The following is a 12,572-nucleotide window of genomic DNA, read 5'->3' as shown; positions in this document are numbered from 1 at the left end:
ATGGGGAGAGACTTGAAATAGGGAGACCAACCAAAAGCTGATTGCAATAGTTCAGACATAAGCTGAAGTGACCCCTGATTAGGGTAGTGTCTGGGTGAGAAGAAGCAAGGGAATACATTAGCGAAACATTATGAAGGTAGAAACTACAAGACACAGCAAGAGATTGGATGTATGAAATGAGATTGAGTGAAGAGTCAAGGATAATACCAAGCTGAATGAATGGGATGTTAGAGTGCCCTCAAAAGTAATAGGAAAGTTCCAAAGAGAGTAGTCTGGGGCAAGAAATGAAAGAAAATGAGTTTTGTTTTGTTTTGGTTATATTGAATTTCAGATGTCTAATAAGTAGTGATACAGAACTGGAGGTCAGAAGAGAGATTAGGGCTAGATAATGAGAATCATCTGTTGGGATGATAATTGAACTAACTGGAGCTGATGAAATTGGCATGGAGACAATATAAAAGGGAAAGAATAAAAGATCAAAGACAGACTTCTGGAGTATATTCATGGTTAATAGGCATGACCTAGAAGAAGATACACCAAGAGTTTGAGAGGAACATCAGGGGACAGGAGGATAACTGGGAGAGAGTAGTGTCAGGAAGGCCAAAAAAAAAAGAGAGTAGCCAGGGTAAAGGAATGGGGGAGATGGTTGGCATTGTCAAAGGCTACAGAGACCTCAAGGAAAAGGAAAATAGAGAAAAGGCTATGATATTGGTAACAGTGAGTATTATTTTGGTAAAATTGAAGCAAACAGTTTCAGTTGCATTTTGATGATATAATTTTGAATTATAAGAGTTTGGAAGAAAATGAAAGGAGAGAAAAACATCAATTGTAGATAACCTTCTTAAGGAATTTAGCTACAAAAAGAGAAGAGATGTAGGATGATAACTAACAGGGACAATAGGATCAAGAAGGATCTTTAAAGGATGAGGGAGAAATGGTCGTGTTTATAAGCAGCAAGGAAGTAACCAATAGATTATGAGAACTGGAAGATTGGTGAGAGAAGAGATGATAGAAATAGCAATGTGCTGGAGAAAATGGGATGTAATGGGATCAAGGGTGCATAGTTTTAGATTTGCCTTGGCAAGAAGAAAGACCATTTCTTCATGTGAGTCAAGTGAATTAAAGAGAGTGGGAGAAAACATCCAACTAATGTAAGATGAAGAGAGGGAAAGAGGGAGACATGACGTCAATTTTTCAGGGAAGTATGAGGCAAGGTCTTCTGCTGAGAGAGTAGAAGGAAAGGTAGCCATGAGAGACTTGAGAAAGGCTAAAGAGGTGAGCTGAACTAAGGTTATATAAATACTGATTTTTCTCTCTAGACTTGCTCTTTATTGGTGTTACGTCTTACTTGATTATAGCTTCCATTGTCTACAGCTTTGGTCTGAGATGGCATCATAACCCAGGCTGCTGTTGTGCTCTTGGAGAGAATCAAAGCCCATATGCCAGCTCTAAATGCTAAACTATTGACTTCTTTCTCTATCTTGCTCCAATTTGTATCTGGACTCCTGGGCAATTTTATCTGTATCTCTCCTATTCATTAAAGTCAATGTGTGAGTGGAAGAAAAAAAGGCACTGGGACAACCCCCTGTCTGGGCAGCAGTGTGATGGTATGGATAGAGAATAAGACTTAGAGTCAGCAAGGCCTGAATTTGAATTTTGCCTCAAACATTTACTAGCTGTGTGATTCTGGGCAAATCATATAACCTTACTCAGCCCCTGTTTCCTCATCTTTGAAGTGTGGATAATAATAGTGCCTACCTCACTGTTTTATTGTGAGGATCAAATGAGATAATTGTAAAATGTTTTATAAACCTTAGATTCTATGTAAATGCTAGTTATTATTGGGAGGCAGTTAGGTGGTTTAATGGATAGGACACTGGGTCTAGAGTCAGGAAGACCCAAGTTCAATTCCAGTATTTATGTGACCCTGGGCAAGTCACTTAACTTCTATTTGTCTTAATCCACTAGAGAAGGAAATGGCAAACCTCTGTAAAAGTTAAAATTTAGGGAGACTGAGGCAGGTAGAAATTAGTTTCTCTCTGCAAGGAGTATTATATTTTTTAGAGGGTTATTAAAGGTTAAAGATTAAAGAAAATACAGAATAAGAAAAAACACGTGCCTAGGCCCAGAGGCCTAGGCCAGATAACCTCACATCATGGAAGAGACGCATCTGCTCCAAAACGGAAGTCCAAAAGACCCTCAAAAGCCTTTGTAATCAACTTAAATACCTTCTTGATCTCGCCCACCTCAGAATTCCATGGGATTACAAAGCATTTTGGGGAAGTGGAGCAAGGACTTGTGGGGATTGAAGTCCAGAGTTCAAATCTCAATTTTACATTCTCCCGTTTGATCCTCTGGGAAGAAGTCCTTCCCCAAAGGATCATAAAAACATAATCAATTTAAAGATTACAATAATTTGAGGATAAGAGGGAAAAAAAAACAATAATTGCTGGACACATTGACAGAAAGCCAGTTAGGGGGCAGTCCCCTTTGGCATAAAAGTATACATAGAAATAAATGTTCAATCAACCACACCCAAAGTTCAATTTTGTGCAACTTGTGGTCTGGAGGCTTCTTCATGGTGGCTTCTCCAACAGTTTGGTTCTGGATTCAGAGAGGTAGCATCTTCTTTACCTAAAATTCTTCTCAAAAGGAATAATAATATTTTTACATTCCCCCCATTAATAGGGTGATTATAAAAAAAACAGGATCACTTAGGGATGCATGGCTGAGGTACGAGGTATATGAATCAATTGGCAAGAGATATTAAAAAGATCAGAAAAATCCAAAAAAAAAAGAAAAATTTCTGGATGAAAATATAGACTATCAAAGTCTTATGTGTAAAAATTCCAAGTAAAGAAAAATAAATCTATAACAGGTCTTTGAATCAGGGCCCAATCAAAATGATCTAAGCAATGATGCATTTACCCAGTCAATAGCCAGGACTACAGAAAAGTACCACACTATGAGAGGCAGAAAAGGGGACCAGATTATAGGAGCCAAGGTTTTAGGGATACTCGTCTGTGAGTATTTTCAGAGTGTGGACACAAGGAAAGCCTATGTCTTAACACATGTTAAACATAGCAACCTCGAGTCTTCACACTAGGTTCAAGACCTTTGTATTGGCCTAGAAGTGCATCAATCCATCCTAGATTGGGTTTTCTTTTGCTCTGTGCAATGGCTTTTGTGTGTATATCTTCTCCTGGAATCAGACAGAATCATTAAGCAAAGTCCCATAATTTATTTAAAAAATTAGTTTTAAAAAAACATCATTTTTGTAGTCTCTAGTCTTTTAGGGCAGCATTTGCAAATGTATCTTAAACTTGTATTACTGAAAAGTCAAAAGGTTAAAGAAAATCTTAATGCTGGTGACATGTGCTTCAAATATAAAAAGGAGAGAAAAAAATAATAATTTTCTTTTCTATTTCCTCTCTCACTATTCTAATTTCTCTTAGAAAATTGAATATCGTGTATATCTATAGTTAGAAGTGCATTTAGGATTACAAATTGATTATGTTAAATGATCAATGGGGAGACTAGTCTCCCACTGATCATCAGGGGGGATTGTAAATCTTGAAATCTCTCAGACTTGTGAATGTTAAAAATTTCCCCATCAGGGAAATTTTTAATTGGAACAAATTCCCTACTGAGAAACATTTCCCATTTTGATGTGAGAACTCGCCAGGATCAGAAATGGGAGGACCTCTACTCCACCTGTACTTAAGACTACTTTAGGGGAGAAAACTCATTGCTAAATAAAGAAAGTACTTGGATCCATGCTTATGGTGGGGCAAGGAGTTCTTTGAGCCAGACCTGTTTTTAGAATTGATACAATGAGAGGCTAGGTACCTAAAAGGGTCGGGCAAGTTTTCTCTTGATGAGATTAGTTGACTCAGCTGTGTTTTCTCTAGTTCAGACTTACTGAGGATCTTGGTTGACACAGCAGCATTTTTTCTGATTCAGACTTACTGAGGAGATTTGTCGACTTAGCAGGAATTTAGATGGGCAGTCTTTTGGAAAGCGTCTACAGTGATTGGTAGATGTAGGGACTTAGGGGAGGTGACATGGGAGAAAAACCCCTATATAAGAAAAAGCAGAATCTCTTGAGGATATATCCTTTTGGAGATATATCCTTTTGGAGAAATCCTTTTGGAGGATCTCTGATGAGGATTGCTTGGGAGCTCTCTCTGGTGAAGTCAGCTGAGATGGAGCTGGCCTGGTGTCACTAAAATCCTTGTTTAGTCAGACCTTGTGGTGAGTGTTAAAAAAACTGACTGATTTCTCTCTTAAGGCTCAGGTCTAGGCCATATTGGCTTGAGGCCCTTCATACTTATTCCTTTCTTACTCTCTCTCTCTCTTTCTTTGGTTACTCATTGTATTGTTAATTAAAATCTCTATAAAACCCAATTGACTTGGGTATTTGAATAATTGGGAATATTTCCCTGGCGACCACCTTATATTTGATTTAAAAACCAAGACACTGTAGTGAAACATATTTCTGCGGTCAAATTTACTCACTCTCTCTTATATCTATCACAATTTATATCTTCCACCATTTTAACTCACTACAGTTTAAGACCTCAACCATTTTAAATTTCACACCACTCTGCTATCTTTTGCCAAGAAAATCCCATAATGGGGTCACCAAGAGTCAGGCTCAACTGAACAACAAATTGTTATTGTTGTTTTTAGATCTTTTCATATGCAGAATTGCTTCAAATTTTTATATCCTTTGCCAGTTGGGAATTTACTCAGTTCCAAAGAAGCTTTACCCCACAACCCTACATAGAGGTAAAACCAACAGGACTTGGAAGTTAATTGGATTGGGATGGGGGAAGGATAAAAAGTGGAGTCAAATGTGATTTGGTACCAGAAGTTTCACCAGGCCATCATAGTTGTTTGCATGTTGTCTCCCCCATTAAACTGTGAGACTTGAGAGTAGACTTTTACTTTTCTTCAAATGCCCAGTATTTAGTTCAATAAGCACTTAAAAGAGAAGTTATTGATTGCCTACCTGATTGTCAATGGAGAAAAGAAAGTTAAGAATCAAAGGAAAGTGTTAAAGGAAAGATGATTTCTGTTTTGAACTTGCTGAATTTGAGGAATCTGTGATTTTTTTTTCCTTTATCAGAATTTTTCTTTCATCAGAAATTTTTCTTCATCAGAAAAATCTGTGTTTTTTTCATCTTTAACCTCCTCCCAGAGATACCCATCTCCCCCTATCCCTTGCAAAAAAAAAAAAAAAAGTCATTACCAATGCTCATTTTTTTTATTTCACTGACTTTTTTGTACTAACATTAGCAATTCTACTTCAGGCCCAAGTTGCTTATAATAGCCTGGCTACAGAACTTTAGCTCCACCCCATTTTTTGATAAAGTTCCAGATAGTTTTATAAGAGTGGAAAATTGTAATAAGGACTTCCTGACCCTAAGGAGTGGGGAAACAAATAGCCTCTATTGTATTCTTCCTACACACACACACCCTTTCCTACAAAAGAAACTAAAGAACTTCCTGTGATGTGTAGTGGTGCTGATCTTTCCCTCCCTCTTAACAACCTCTTGTAGGTTAGAGTTTAAGATGAAAACCAATCTGCTTTGTGATCATCAGTTCAGCCCATAAATAGGAGAAATGATAAATGGCAGGAAGTAATGATAAAGAATGAAATAAGAGAAAGGCATTTTAGCTGGTAAATAGGTGCTAGAAAATGTTGAGGAAATAAAATATATGGTATCATATAAAGAAACAAATCCTGTATTTTCAGCTCAGCAATTTGCCACAATGAGTCATGAGTTGGAAGTTGGTGGTCAGTATGCTCTAGCGTTACATTTGGGCTTTGTAGGACAGATACTACCCCTATGGAATTGTACATTGTATAAAATATTCTGTGACTGCCTCATTATTTCTGTACTGTTCTCTGGAATATGGGGAAAGCTTTGTTACATTGAACCTTCCTTTTTAATGGGATTTGAATTTCATCTGAATGTGTTCCTCAAGGTAGAATGGAGGAGATTGGGTCAGTCCATAAACATTTATTAAATGTCTACTGTGTGCTAAGTACTGAATTAAGCACTGGGGATGTGAAGAAAGGCAAAAGTCAGGGTGGGAAAGAGAGACCTTGGGATTTCCTTTATATTTTGTCCATAGGAAAGGAAATTAGGAAGAATGCTAGTCTAAAACATCCTCCATTAACTTCAGAGGTACTGTTTTTGTGCTAAGTTGATTAAGTCTTGATACACTGAAAAGTTCCTATACCTCCAATCATCCTATAAGTTTTTAATTTGATAGTAGAACAGACAATGACTGAAATAAATTGGTTCATAGAATTCCAGAGCCCTTTAAATATGGCTATTAATATCCAGCAAAGATTTCAAACCTATACGTGCCAGACTAACCTTTTGCACTCTCTCCCTTTCTCTCTCTTTCTCTCTCTCTCTTTCTTTCTTTCTCTCTCTCTCTCTTCCTCTCTCTCTCTCTTCCTCTCTCTCTCTCTCTCTCTCTCTCTCTCTCTCTCTCTCTCTCTCTCTCTCTCTCTCTCTCTCTCTCTCTCTCTCTCTCTCTCTCTCTCTCTCTTTCTCTCCCTCTCCCTCTCTCCTCCCCTTCCCCCTCCCTCTTTCTATTTTCCCCTCTCCACTTCTCCCTACCATTTTTCCCCTCACCTTAAGATTTATTTATCAGATATGAATTGGGTTTTAGGCTTTAAAAGATCATTCTATAGCAAAAATGAATAATATGGAAACGGGTATCAAGTGATAACATTTGTACAATCCAGTGGAATTTTTTTTGGCTCTGGGAAGGGGGAGGGAAGAAGGGAGGGAAAGAAAATGAGTCGGGTAAAGGTTCCTTTACCAATACATCAGGGATGTAGGCATAGATAACCTAGCAAAACATTTGGCAAGATATAAACTTACTATTCTTGTGAACAAAAGAGAGATATGTAGGCAAGGGTGCTGGTAAATGCTTAACAACCAGCCCTCTAGAAAGATGTATACACCAGACACACTTAAGTTTAAGCTCCTTATTAATACTTTTCTCCATCACTTTCTTATGTCTAGATACTTAATTGTCACAAATCCAACCTCAAGTTATGTTTGCCTATGTCTAAAGTAAATGCTCACAATGAAAATTTCAAGAATCAACTCTCTTGAGTTAAAGTGAGCTAGCTCCAACTCACCCTAAATATAGGGGACAAATGAGTTTAGTTAGATGGATTTGAAACTTAATTAGTCTGAAATCTTAGATAAATTTGAAATGGATTAGATTGAAATCTTAATCATTAATGGAATAAATGAAGCTTTCTCTTGGGCACATCAGTTCTTTGCCACCCAGCTTTTTAATGAATTATTTGAGTCAGCATAGATGACATGTTTGTCAAATTTGCAGATGACTCAAAGCTGCAAGTGATAACTAACACCTTGGATTGAGAAGGATCCAAAAAGATCTCAATGGACTAGAATGAGAGGAATCAAATATGGTGGCATTTAATAGGGCTAAGTGTTATTTTTAATTAGCTCCTCAAGTACAAGATGGAAAAAAGTATTGTCTAAAGTAAATTTCTCCTTTTTCCTTGTGTTGCTCACTTGATGTCATCTGAAAGCTAAATACCAGCTAGAGAGTTGAGATAAACAAGCCACCAGAAAAAGGGAAATTAAGAACCAAAGAGACAGGAAGCAAGGAGAGTCAAAAAATATCCCAACAGGCACTGCCCCTCTGGGCAACCCAGGCAAATTAAGAAACTGTGGTTGGTTCCTCAGATGTGACGTGTAAGAGTTAGTGGGTGGAGAAAAAAGTTTATAACCAACCCAAGGAGGAAGTGGGGGGCCTTTGGAGTGCTTGTGGAGGAGCAGATTGGACATGTGGCAGAGAGTAGTAAGGAGCCCCATTATAGCAGCCACTAATTAGAAAGCTAAGTACCTCTCTAATTCTCTCCGATTTTTCTCTCTCCTACTACCACTACTCTGGTTTAATAAAGTTATTCAGCTACAACCAGCCTAATAAATTTTAATTATTATAGTATAGCTAGAAGAAAAATTTCTGAAGAATATCTTAGAGGTTTTAGAAGCGCGCAAGCTCACTGCAAACCAAAAGTGTGATTTGGCAATGAAAAGCTAGAGGTAATGTGATAATGAAGAGGAATAAGATTAGTTCTGCTTAACCTTCATTAGTAGAAGTTGTAGAAAGGCATATTTAGATATAATAGGAAGCTGGAGGGAATGGGTTAGGGGACAAACGAATAAATTCCCTCGCACTTCATGAAATTATAGAAAACAAAGGGCCATAACAGAGACAAGTTGTTAATATAGTGGTATTTGCATGTTGTAAAAGATGTTAGACCTTGGCTTATTTCCTGAGTGATCTATTCCAAAGAATACAAAACTGACCCGTTCACAACTTCTGAGGGAAGTATAAAGAAATGCTTACATGTTGCTTCAGGAGACATGAAATGACTCCAACAGTTTGATAGAATTAGAGGGTACCTAGCTGTTGGTTTGCTGAAGGATCAACCATGCCTCTGGTAGCCTTTATAAAACCTAACAGTCTCTGCAGAGGCTTTATAAAAAGTCAATAAAGATTTCTAGGAAAGATAGCTAGGTGACAGGGAATTCCTTTCATCATCCTTACCCCCATGGCAACTTCCTGTGGAGCGAAGGCTAGCTGTGAGTTGAGTGAATCAGTGGAAGCAATCAAGCCATGGAGGAAGAACCCAGCTATTGAGTAAAATTCATTCTTTGCTTTTTCTCTTGAAATTCTTCCACAATGCAGTGAGATAGATAGGGTAAGGGATTACTCTTCCCCACCTCCATTCCCATCAGCAATGGTATTTTGTAGCAAGGCAACTTGCCCAGTATGAAATTCTGTACCTAACAGTGAGGAGGTCTAAAGAATCCATTTGTGGTGTTGATTGGAACTACAAAGAGAACCAGGCTCAAGGAATACAGCCAAGTGCTTTGCCCAGCATTGTGCTTAGGGGAGGGAGGCATGAGAATGCCAAAAAAAGGAAAAGGATAGCAGGGTCCTGCAGTGCTGGACATGTAAGTTGCTTTGGCCATTTGTGTTTCTTACATACAAAGTTATGCTGGTAAATATTTTAACCACTGACTCTCCACGGTGGTGGGGAATGTACACAAAATATACTTTTAAGTTTAATCTACATTATTAATATTTGGGGGAATGTACACAAGATACACTTTTAAGTTTAATCTACATTATTAATATTTGGGGGGAATGTACACAAGATACACTTTTAAGTTTAATCTACATTATTAATATTTGGGGGGAATGTACACAAGATACACTTTTAAGTTTAATCTACATTATTAATATTTGGGGGGGAATGTACACAAGATACACTTTTAAGTTTAATCTACATTATTAATATTTTTTGGGAATGTATACAAGATACACTTTTAAGTTTGATCTACATTATTAATATTTTTTGGGAATGTACACAAGATACACTTTTAAGTTTAATCTACATTATTAATATTTTTGGGGAATGTATACAAGATACACTTTTAAGTTTAATCTACATTATTAATATTTGGGGGGGAATGTACACAAAATATACTTTTAAGTTTAATCTACATTATTAATATTTTTGGGGGAATGTACACAAGATACACTTTTAAGTTTAATCTACATTATTAATATTTGGGGGGATGTACACAAGATACACTTTTAAGTTTAATCTACATTATTAATATTTTTGGGGGAATGTACACAAGATACACTTTTAAGTTTAATCTACATTATTAATATTTGGGGGGATGTACACAAGATACACTTTTAAATTTAATCTACATTATTAATATTTGGGGGAAATGTACACAAGATACACTTTTAAATTTAATCTACATTATTAATATTGGGGGGAATGTACACAAGATACACTTTTAAGTTTAATCTACATTATTAACATTTTCTTCATCTCTTTCTTAATTATAGACAATGAACAAGATAATAAATCAGTCTCTGATTTGTAGTATTTGCTGATTCCTGAGGTATAAATGCTCCCACTGAAATTTTAACAATTGCTTCTCTTGATTCAATATGGACTGGCTTCAATACACCACTATGTGCATGTCTCCCTCTAATAATGTTTTCTATGTATATATTAGCTCTTCCCATTGTTGCTGTATTTATGGGAGAATACAACTATGGTTTGTGGAGGGACTGTTTTGTTAATGCTATATACATTATGTTATTTTAGTAACTGCCTTTGCTTTGAGTCAAAGAATAATAAGTGAATGTACCGGAGGGAATTTGTGAGCTATAGTTTGGGGAATGTAGAGTCGCCTTGGACTCCAAATGGTCATCCCCTGTAGGACCTGATCTATCTATGTGTGCATGTTGTGGGAATAACAACAAGGAATAGCTTTGATTTTTAGGAAGTTTTCTTACAAATAGAGATGCCCAAAAGAAGAATGATTTGCCTAGAGAAGTAGTAGGCTCATCACTAGAAATTCTTAAGCAAAAACTGTATAACCAATTGCTGGCATGTTTTAAATGCACTTCCTTTGCAGTATAAATTGGACTCCATGGTCATTGATGTCTCTTCAAACCCAGATATTCTGTGACCTCTAGTTCACATCCTCTTGACTTTCAGTGCACATATACCCACATTATCTTCCTAGACTAGGATAGCTAAAGAGATGGTAGCCATAGAATTTGTACTATTGAATTGGCACTAACTTTGTGAACTTTGAATTAAACTTAAGAGCTATGATTTTTTTTAACCCTTACCTTCCATTGGAACTGTATCACTTCCAAGGCAGAAGAGAAGTAAGGCAGCTTGGGTTAAGTGACTTGTCTCACACATACAGAAAGTATCTGAGGTCAGATTTGACCCCAGGACCTCCATCTTCAGGCCTGACTTTCTATACGGAGCCACCTAACTGCTCCATGACTTTGTTTTTTAAAATAGAATCCATTCTGCCTTAAAGACCCCACATGAGTAAACTTTGTATTTTTTTTTTGTAGGTGCCAAAGAACGTTCTGAAATCTATGAAGCATTTGAAAACATCTATCCCATTTTAAAGGGTTTTAAAAAAGCCTAAATATAAATAGAATGAGTTTGTATGTGCATAAAAGTAATCCACTACAGTCAGAATTTTCTATTGTTAAAACCAGCATTACACTGAACCAGTCTGCTAATGTATGATTATTCAATGTGTACTTTCACTGTTACATTAAAATATGCTGCTATCTCAATAACTATGTCTTTTCTGAAACTCAAACCTTTCAATCTTTTTCTAGGTTTGTTCAAAGTGCCTAAATAATGAAATAATAACTTTTTTATAACATCAAAATATTATTTTTGTATCTTATTTTTTGAACTTAGAAATATAAATTTACTTTTAAAATAAAATTTGTTGGGGATAGCAGATTTTTGAGAAGTTCAGGAATGATGTTTTCTAATGTGAAAAACAATTTCAATGAGTTTGTCCTTTTTGTTGAATATGCAATAAATATGCTATAAAAATAAACATACTATAAAGATGAGATTTGTAGCAATGTGTATAAGGTATGTATGGGTGCTTTATTTTGTTTTGCCCTTATAGATTACATCCACGTAAGTCTGTCTAGATGTGACTCGCAGAGTGGCGAAATAATATATCTCCCAATCTCCAAAAGAGACTTTGATTCCTGCCAGGAAGAGCAGCAAGAGGTGTCAAAGACTGGACACACGCTCTCCTCAGAGTGAAAGTATTGAGCTAAAATTGTATCTTCCTACTCCCTTAAAAATTATTTTCTCTAGACTAACAATATTTAAGTTCAAGGTACACTGTTGCCTGGAAAGGAGTGCCCCAAAGCTATATATCCAAGTCTTGACTCCCTTTCCACCAGATGTCCCACAATAAACACACATAGCAGAAGCAGCTGGGTGGCTCAGTGGATTGAGAGCCAAGCCTAGAGACAGGTCCTAGATTCAAGTCTGGCCTCATACATTTTCCAGTTGTGTGACCTTGGGCAAGTCACTTGACCCCCATTGCCTAGCCCTTACCACTCTTCTGCCTTGGAGACAATACACAGTATTGTGCATTGACAGAAGGTAAGGGTTTAAAAAATAAATAAACACACATAGCAAATAACAAGTAAACTCATTTATCCAATTTGGTAGCAAAACAAATCAATGTATACATAGAAGAATTTGTAGCAGACAATATACAAGGAATAAATGAACTCTCCTGTTGGGAGGAAAAGAAACTCAATTCAAGAGAGAGTCTCAGGTCTCACCCCAGGGAAAATTGCTCAGAATCTTAAATATAGTATGTTGGGCAGAGTGACATGATTGAAGTGCCAGGTCCACTACAGGTCAACTTCTCTAGAGTCTTTCTCTATCCCAGGACCTGAAGAGAGTATGAAATAGTACATTTTTCTCTGTAGAAGCTTGAAGCCAGAATAAATTCTCCTCTCCAGCTCTCATCCACTCTGCCCTGCCCCTTATGTAGGCATGGAATATTGATTAATCAATCTCTACCAGCGAGGAGAGACTCCCATCCAACTGGCCCTTTGAGGCTCAGGTTACATGTATAAACTTCAAGTCAATGTTTGTACAAAACTAAAATCTATTC

General features: G+C 36.9%; 1 protein-coding gene across 1 annotated transcript in view; it reads left to right on the top strand.

Annotated features, from left to right (window-relative positions):
• TBPL2 (TATA-box binding protein like 2) overlaps positions 1–11,482 on the top strand; it is a 64,102-nt gene extending 52,620 nt beyond the window's left edge. The window contains exon 7 of the mRNA XM_001376564.3: positions 10,978–11,482. Coding sequence (XP_001376601.2) covers positions 10,978–11,054 — 77 coding nt within the window. The 3' untranslated portion in view covers positions 11,055–11,482. The remainder of the gene's footprint in view (positions 1–10,977) is intronic.
• Positions 11,483–12,572: the final 1,090 nt, after the last annotated feature.

Source organism: Monodelphis domestica, chromosome 1 (assembly GCF_027887165.1).
Source record: "Monodelphis domestica isolate mMonDom1 chromosome 1, mMonDom1.pri, whole genome shotgun sequence".
NCBI lineage: Eukaryota > Metazoa > Chordata > Mammalia > Didelphimorphia > Didelphidae > Monodelphis > Monodelphis domestica.
This window is presented reverse-complemented; position numbering and strand designations above follow the sequence as displayed.